Source organism: Heliangelus exortis, chromosome 1 (genome assembly GCF_036169615.1).
Source record: "Heliangelus exortis chromosome 1, bHelExo1.hap1, whole genome shotgun sequence".
NCBI lineage: Eukaryota > Metazoa > Chordata > Aves > Apodiformes > Trochilidae > Heliangelus > Heliangelus exortis.
Window position 1 is genome coordinate 14,091,108 of NC_092422.1, and position 9,249 is coordinate 14,100,356.

The 9,249-nt window shown below is 37.1% G+C and overlaps 1 protein-coding gene across 1 annotated transcript; it reads right to left on the reverse strand.

Moving 5' to 3' along the window:
- Positions 1-607: 607 nt before the first annotated feature.
- LOC139791943 (collagenase 3-like) lies at positions 608-8,555 on the reverse strand. Its single transcript, XM_071734498.1, has 10 exons — positions 8,325-8,555; positions 7,986-8,227; positions 6,680-6,828; positions 6,469-6,594; positions 5,534-5,695; positions 4,709-4,826; positions 3,965-4,098; positions 3,164-3,323; positions 2,339-2,442; positions 608-1,747 (listed from the first exon to the last, which is right to left on the reverse strand). Exons 1-10 carry the CDS (start codon positions 8,445-8,447, stop codon positions 1,647-1,649), a joined length of 1,419 nt encoding a protein of 472 aa, XP_071590599.1. The 5' UTR covers positions 8,448-8,555; the 3' UTR covers positions 608-1,646.
- Positions 8,556-9,249: the final 694 nt, after the last annotated feature.

Consider the following 9,249-nt stretch of genomic DNA (forward strand, 5'->3'; position numbering starts at 1 on the left):
CAGTTCTTGGATCTCTGCTAAGGCTGCTCCCAGTCAGCTGAGCAGCAAACAGGGATCTGACTGTTTGGTCTGGGGAGCAGCTGGATATGATCCTGCTGAACCCTCTGGAAGATCCAGCTTCCCATGCAGTACCTTTTACCCATGCCAAACATACTGTTTGAACAGAAACTCACATAGATATGAAAGACATTCACTGATGTCTCCTCGCTTTCCTGTGCACCTTTACATTTTCTGCTGCAATGAGGCTTAGGTCAAACCTTTGAAAATTACTGCACTCAGAATCAACAATAACCCTGTATTTTCCACCAGCTTTTCATAATGAGAATAATGAGGACAAGGGTTACATGTCCAGAACTTTGTTTCACTGCAGATTATTTACTCTAAGATGCAGCCCAATGTCAAACGCTATTTTTCCAGGCATGCTGTGTCTATCAAAAAAAGATTTTGATGTATAAATTATTCAGTTTCTGTTTATTATGTATAGAGAATTGTACTTTTTATCCTAACAGCTTTATCAATATTATGTCAACTTTAAATTTCTCCACTTGTAATGTTCTTTTTCAGGTCTAGTTCCTTGCATTTCCTTTAGGAATATTAAGACACAGACTTCATTATTTCACAATGTTTATTTAACATTTTTTTAAGTACAAAATAATCACAGTCCCACATCATTTACATTGATTAAAAAAAAACAACAGAAAAACATTTGTTTGTTCAGTATCTGACATTGTACTGAAACAATTGCTATAAGTATTCAAAGAGCAACCAACATAATAAAAAGGTAACATTTTGAATACTTCCATTTAAATGTTTAGGATCTCTGCTGGCACATATAACCTCTATAAATGTCACTTGAACTCCTTCAGTTTACAGCAGCTGAAAAGCTTTGTGCAAGGTTTCAATCTGTGTGATTCCCTTGCTGATGCAGCTATGGTCTGGTTTTCCCAGTGTCATACCAGCTGATGCTTTCTGGAGGGAACATTTCCTTCTCTTGCTTTTCTGTCTACTTTGGAATAACACCTCATTGCTTCTATAACTTCTGCTCATTCCAGACGTCAGAGACATCCATTTCCAAGGGGAGATTCCATTCAAAAGGGGTTACATTCAAATACCTTTGAATTCTCTAACTCCAGTTTTCCATTCTGGTGTTGCCCAGCTCAGAGGATCACCGTGAGGTCCTAACTCAGTCATTACACAACTGATTCCCAGCACATTAACAGGAATTTAATTTAAAAATCTGAATGATTTGTTTGAAGATTTGGCACTCCTGGTTTTATTACATCTATTTCTAGGAGAATGCTAGGAGGTCCTTGAAAGGTGCTGGAGATGCTCAGATTACTGGGAATTAGTAGTGCTCATGATCATGTCGGATGTATCCAGCATTTCATTTTAATACTACATATGAAATGATGTAACTTTAAATTATGTAATGCTAAATGCTAATAATTTCTTCTTTCCTATTAAGTTAATCAGTCTCAGACTGACATAGAGCTATGAAGTTCCATATATACAGTATACATTTGGTGGTAGGTAGGCAGTGCTTGTTCACAGAACCTTGCTGTCCACTAATAAATCTATATGACCATATTACTATTTCCATGTACTACAAGCTGCTCTGCAGCCTATGACATGGCTCTCAACTGTAATTAGCACCAAAATAGTGAGTTAGTATGCAGGACACGGACAATTCTTCTGCTCCAGATGCTGTATTCAAACTGCAGAGGCCCATTGAAGAAGTAGAGATAATCTAAGGGAAAGGAAAGTTAAATTAACTCTGAGAAAACTGCTCTGTTATATCAAAATTAACCTTCAAATAAAAAAAAATCTTTTTAAAAATTTTTTAAATAATTCTTTTAAGTGCAATGTTCAAAAATTGTCATTCCACTTGCCAGATCTAGATCTGTGTTTTGAAATAACTGATATTTTAATTTAGTGTAAAGCTCTGCATTTCATGATTATACTGCACTTTCAGAAAAAAATGCAGGATTTGCTTATTACTGTTTAAGGCTCTGACTTGGAACCATTCCTGGAAGAGCTGGGTAGGAATGGGCACCGTTTGAAGGAATGGACATATTACATACTTCTATATTAAGCATGTCACTTCAGGTTCCCTAACCAAGGAAGCAGATCTCTTTTGGCTCCTCAAATTTGTATCTACACAGTTTATAAGAGTACCTTGGCCAGAGGACAGTTTAGAAACCCAATTCAGTCAAGAACAGAAGTGTTTATGTGAAAAAAAAAAAATCAAAATTCCAAATTACAGAATCTCCCACAGGACACTAATCTCAACTTTCACGGACAACTAATTGCAATAAAGTTTCAGTATCAGATTATATACCATTTCTTTGATAGACTGCATCAACTCTATCACCAATTCCTGCAAATTCATCCTCTATCAGCCTGGGGTAGCCTGCATCCATAACATCCGCCTCTTCATCATAACTATATTAAACACAAAATAAAATAAAAAAACAGATTATTTAAACAGCCTAGGAGTGTGGTCTATGCCCTTTGAAGTTACCCACGTCAGAAGTAGCAAGCAGCCTTCAGGTAACTTACATCTAAGTGCAATAATGAAACTCTGGGCCAGAACCATGGCACCCTTCCCCCAGGACTACAAGCTCAATAAACACAAAACTAATAAAGCTGCTGTTTCAGATCTGATCTATAAAGTACATATAGTCTGGAGATGATTGTACTTGGATGTACTGGCATTCCAAGCCTCCTCTGAGGCTGCTTGGTAGAGATACTGGGAAGGGATGGGAACCTCTCAATCACACATCAGACCTGGCTGGAAGCCCCGTTCATGGACATCAGAAAGCAGCCATCACAGAGTGAGATGTATTTCTTATTGTCACAGCACTGACACCATTTTGGGTCACCCAAGTGACTAAAAGAAGCAAGATGGGAATGTAGTCTAGGAGACATGACCATATTACAAATTGTCCTAGATTAGGTCACTAAATCTTTCACTCTTCCAGCCCACGTGTGCCCATGTTATGGAATCATGGTATGTAGCTTCATGGTATATTCTACACAGCTGTAGCATCAATGAAAACCACAAGCTGAGTGCTTGTGTAGAAACTACCTGCTGATCTGAAACTTCTGGACAGGTTCTGACTAGGGACACTGAAAAGAAGCAACCAGTCCATCTCCAGCTTACCTCCAGTACTTATTTCCAGTAAAAAAAAGAGTCTTGCCAGTGTCCTTAATATGGACAGCTGCATCTATTCTTTTCATTTCCTTTGGGAACCCCATTTCATATATCTTTTTAGGAAAGTCTTCAACTATGTCGTAGCCATTCAAAGCCCAGACTTTCTTTCCTAAAAATAAGAACAAAGTATGTGTCAGTCTTTTGTGAAGTTTCAGCTTCCAGAGCAGAATAAAATAAGGATGAAATGATCTTTATTTTCCTGTAATTAACAGATTCTTAGGTCAGATACTCAGCAGGTATTAAACTGTTTATACTAACTATGATCCTACCAATGGTAGGACTAGGGATACAAATTGGAACATAGGTTAGGTAAACATAAGAAAAATATAGATAAACATAAGAAAAAGCTTTTTCACCGTGAGGGTGACAAAAAACTGGCACAGGCTGCCCAGTGATGTTGTGGAGTCTCCTTTTCTGCAGACACTCAAAACCCACCTGGACACCTTCCTGTGTGACCTACATGAGGTGATCCTCTGGCAGGGGAGTTGGACTTGATGATCACTCAAGGTCCCTTTCAACCCCTAACACTCTGATTTCTGTGACTTCTGTGATCCTAGGCATCTGAACTTAACAGTATATCTCCTAATTAACTGAAAACTGAGTAGATATGCATAGAGCAAAATCAACAGTTTATTGTTTTTGAGCAAAGAAGGTAGGAGGTTTAGTTCTTCAATTGATCACCTTTGTATCACACACTAAGCATGAGTAACTATGTAGATATTTCTGCCACCAGTAGGATTTAAAACTCACCCTTAAACATGTACACAAGATCTTTGACAGGGTTTTCGTAAGCTGCATCTATTTTATTTGGAAGCTCAGGCCAAAATGATTTAAGTAACACCAATTCTGCCTCAACCATCTGAGGGTGCAGTCGCCAGAAAAACCTAGTTCAGAAAAAAGAAAATATATCTTAGGTTTCTTGGCATACTACAGAATAGCAATATCTTTGATGTGGTATAGTACAAATTAGTTAATGAAGAATTAACGTTTTTCACAATGCAAAATTTTCAATGCACAGAGCCCTTGATAGACCCTCCCTTTCCTCACAGACACATAGCTGCAGACCATTTCTGTCACTCACACAGTCATCATCTCAAACAACATCAAATATTTTTTTTTTTCATTTAGAAGAGAAGAAACAGTACTACCCTATGAAGCAACAGTACTACCCTATGTAAGGCTTCTGAATTTAGTACAAATATCCAGTCAAATAAATGTTAGTAGATTCATGCATGCTGAGGAGAACCTTGTGGAATGAAAAATGTGTACACAGTTTTCAGCTCTAACATCTTTGCTTCATATTACTGGGAAAGAAGTCTGTAACTGTGCTATAAATCCTGACTAAAAAAGATCTATGATATAGTTTCCTAGAGTCATCTTTGGTGACTTGCGATATTTAAAGTTTATTTTTACTTAAACAAAAATTGAAATGCTGTTTTCACTTGGTCAGTTTTTATCCAGTACCCACCATCCATGATACAGCTGTCTCTTTACCTGTCCTTGAAGACCAGCATTTCCCCACGAAGTTCTGTTACTGCATCAAGTGATAAATCAGGATCACATTTTTCTGGTGTTTTGGGATGTTTTGGGTTGGGATCTTTGTCTCCAGCACCTGGAATCATATAGTATGGTCTAAGTTTGACAATGTTAATTTCTTTCTATGGATTGTTGAATAGGTTATAGAAGAGGTCCCAAAGAATATGATAAATACAAGTAAAATGGGCAGACAATTTGTACTTGAAAAAGTCTGTTCTCTCTTTCTCTCCTTTAGCTAAATATATTAATGTGCTGGGGAAGTGAGCTGGGCTGCAAAAATGTGAAAGACTTGCTTTCTTTATTCCAAGTTTTCAATGTCGCCTAAAAGTTGTAATATTTCTATGATAAAACTCGGGTATCTCTTTAGACTTTTACCTTGTCTTTTGAGGCTGGTCAAAAGTATAAGGACTCTGCTCCCCACTAACCACCACCAAAAGATACAGCAGTGTGACCAACTGCTCTACTCTTTAGTGTTATTTGCATTTTTAAATTTTTTTCCCCTCTGAACTCTTAAACCTAAGCATCTTCTCCTGAAGCCTGGTTGCCAAGAATTCAGTGAATTGGTCTTAACCAGTCATGACTTCTGCAATTGAAAATCTGCAGCTCTTTAATAACTATGCAGTGCATCAATAACAGCTTATAGTAACACCAGAAATACACATTACCAATATATATAAAAAAAATTATCAGAATATTGCTATGTTTTAATAATTATTTTAGTAACATTATACAATATATATAGGCAAGCCTATGTTTTAATATACATATATTATACAGACTTACCATAGAGCTCTTGGATTCCTTGCACATCATCATCAGGAAGTACAAAACCAGTTTTTCCAGTGTATGTGTAAATTGGAAACATCAGAGCTCCGGGGTCTCTGGAGTGTTCAAGTCCCAGTGAATGACCAAATTCATGGGCAGCAACAAGAAACAAGTTATACCCTACAAAAAAAACCCGCAGTGAAGGTAAATGTATAGCTCCTTTTATCACCAAAGTGGACTTGAACTTATCAACTTAATGTTGTGCTTTAACATATGGGTCAATGAAGGGGACAACTGGATTAATGGAAAAATGATGAAGAATCTGTTGCCTCTTTCAAACTGCCAGGGGTCCTAAGAAGGACCTTACTGAATACCTCATACACTGGTGTTCAATCTTAATCTTATTTGATGTTGTTGCTCTATAGGCAGATTTAGATTTATTGATTTTTTTTTTTTTAGCGACACTAAAAAGCTCTGGGGTGAAATCTTAGTTCTAGTCAAATCAAGAACATTTTTATCAGGAATTAACTTCCAGTTGACAGTGTTTTGTTCTATCTCTTCCATATTGTTCTCTGCCTCTAATATATGAAGTGAATAATGTTCAAATTAGAGGTAAGTAGATGATCTGCAGCTAAGTATATGTGTTTTCTCCAGGCTTCAGTAAGGTACTTCCCATCAATCTGTACTCAGAAAAAGCTGCTGTGAAATGCTAAATGCAGTGAAATGCTAAAATGACAAAAAACCTTGTTTATGGCATTTTTTTTGATAACTACCCTTCCAAAGTATATAAATTAAAATTTATGGTTGGAGATTAAATCCAACTTCCTATTAGTAGACAGAGAAGATAATGACTAATGAAAAATAAACAGGCAAAACAAACTGATTACAGATACCAAACAGGATGGAACTGTCCATCTACCACCTTTTCAAAGAATCTCAGGAACTTCTGTTACCTCGAGAATCATCTGACCAAGCCTCATCATCATCAAAATGGGCATCACCTCCATAGTCTGGACCAGGGGGGAAAGCATGAGCCAGTAATCCAGAAGGTCCATCAAAGGGGTAAAAGTCACCATGCTCTACAAAACAACATTCAAAACTATGAAATCAATATATCATTTTAGTGGCAGGGAGGTAATGTAAAAATAATTGGTTCTGTGTTACCTCTAGTGCCAAAGGAGATCATGATATCAGCTACACCACTTCGTATTCTGGTGAAGTTAAGTGGTGTCACATCAGACCAAACTTTGAATGCTTTCTTGAAAGCTCTGTCTACTTCAGCACGTCTCAGATCTGAAGTGTAGTTCATAATTCTATCAAACAGATTAATATCTCCAGTTAGATTGTGTGAATTGCAGAAAAAGTGCAATATACTTTTATCTGACTCTATACCTCATTAAAATATTTTGCTTTTTTCCTTCCTATGTTCTCATCCAAAGCCAGAGGTCAGCAGCTGCATACAGTATTAAAAAAATTAACCATTTAATAATAATAACTATATAATAATAATAACTATTCTGATTAAAATCATCTGGAAGCATCTTAAATGATCCAACAGCTTTCTGTAACTGGTTTTGTATGCACCAGAAGACATAGAAAATTACAGATATTCTATATTAAGTCAAATCATATCATTAACTTCAAACTTGTTTTATACCATATGTATTATCTCACGATCCTCACTTCCTGAAGGACAAAAAGCTCAAAAGAGCTATTTATACACTAGATTAATCCATATTAAAGTAATATTTATCACCAGATACTGAACTGATACAAGTTCAGCAACATTATACTGGAATCTGCTAATGGAATTCAGGTTGCAGCTGGTTAAAACCCCTTACAGATGACCTTGTGGTATTAAGGGAGGAGGAATTACATGTGACCTTTTAGTGTGGTGTTTTCCCAAGGTCAACTTTCTGAGTGGTGCAGGGATTTGTCTGACCAAGCATAGGTATCTACACCTGGACTGTGAAATGGAAGAGGGACAAGGGTGAGTCCCTGCTCTCACAGCCATATTGCAGACTGGTTTGCATCTACACTGCTCTGTCTAGGACAAGTCCTATATGAAGCAGACACTAAACCAGACCCAAAGCAGAGGTGAATCACCTAGAGATTAAAAGCTGTGATGATCAGTGGTGAGGTGCCTGATGTTAGTCCCTACCCCTCTTTCATTTGGCACCATGGATGTACCAGAGTATCTACATGGAGGCCAGATGAGGAGTTACTGGCTTACACCACACCAGCTTTCCTCCATGACACAGTGCAATTGAAAATAAACTCATTTACTTCTGTGAGCTACAGGGTTGGGGAACCTTTCCAAAAGTGGGTCTGTACCGATTTCAAACTGCAACATGAATTTTGTCAAACTCGAGTAAAGCCTTTTCTAGTCAATCTCATCTACTGACCAACCTATGGGAAAAGGTACCTGGAAAGAAGTCAGTAACAGTAACAAAGTTCAAAATGCATTTACCTGTATGTCAAATTAGTTTTTGACCATTTGAGTTTTCTAGGAAAAAAGTTATATTCCCCCACATCTGGGACACCGCATCTTGGTTTCCGCATCAGCTCGTATGTTTCATCATCTAATTTGCCTGTCACCTCCAAGCCAAAAAATTCTTGCATTTCTCTTAGTTTTGATGCCATTGTATTGACACTTTTCTTCATTACACCAGCAGGATTCGGACGGAGATCATAGTGAGTCCTGAGATAACGCTAAGGGGAAAAGAAGTAATAAACCCAGTTTCAAAACAGAGCAACTACAGAGCTTGTTTTTTCATAAAACATGCAAATTAATGATTTTATACTGTACCTCTGCAAACTGAAGGTCTTTCTCTGTGAATTCATGGCTGTCTTCAAGGGGGATGGGGATTGTCAGGCAAAATGACAAACCCAACAAAAACAAAAAGGCAGCTGAAAGCCTTGATTGCATCATGTTGGATTTGTGAAGTCTGAAGCCCTGATGTTCTAGAGAGCAGTTACCTTTACTTTTATAGTCCCAGCCCAGTGAGTCACCACTTAGGGACAAGTTAGAACTTCCTTGTTGCTGCAAGTAAACATGCTTAGACGGCTACTTTTTCTCTCCTCCCCAGCAGTGGTTTAGGCATCTGCTGTCCCATTGAGAGCTCTGAAACTGTATCCTCGTATAAACACAGTCTCTGAATATTGACATAGGTTGTGGGAAGAAATGGGCAGAAGGAAACCACACTTTATGATTATTTTGCAATGACTTATGATGGCAATAACTGGCAATAACTTAGCAATAACATCCTCTTCTCTGCTAGAAAAATTGCCTTTCTACTATTTGACAGACAATAAAAATACAAAACAAACTTCATTATTTTTTATATAAACTCAGCAACATTTCAGTAATTACACTGGTTTAACAGTAATTTTTAACAGCTGGGAAAGATCACACATGCCAACTGCTAATACATGTTATCTTGGCTCATAGGAAACAATATTATGGAGGAGTATACAACAGTATATTATATTTCTTGTTTCTGTAAAAAGATATAACTCTAAGCTATTAACATAAAATTTTCTTCAGAGATTCTTAAAGTGACTTCCTATCTATCTTTCAAAATAATTTGCTGCTTGAGATGTTTCCTAAAAACAGAAATGCTAAATACCAGGAAAGAGTTTTGAATATTTACGTGTTTTTTAGTAAAGCAAGTCATGTCAAATAACTAGTTCATACAATCTGTCTTCCCTAAAAAACATCAATGTCATTTACT

Bases quoted from the DNA above. Each gene is read 5' to 3' on its own strand.
- LOC139791943 (XM_071734498.1), bottom strand. From the start codon at position 8,447: ATGATGCAATCAAGGCTTTCAGCTGCCTTTTTGTTTTTGTTGGGTTTG. The intron at 4,827-5,533 runs GTAAGTCTGTAT...ATATGATTCCAG, and splicing joins AGGAATCCAAGAGCTCTATG to GTGCTGGAGACAAAGATCCC. The intron at 2,443-3,163 runs GTAAGCTGGAGA...TGTTTAATATAG, and splicing joins ACTGGAAATAAGTACTGGAG to TTATGATGAAGAGGCGGATG.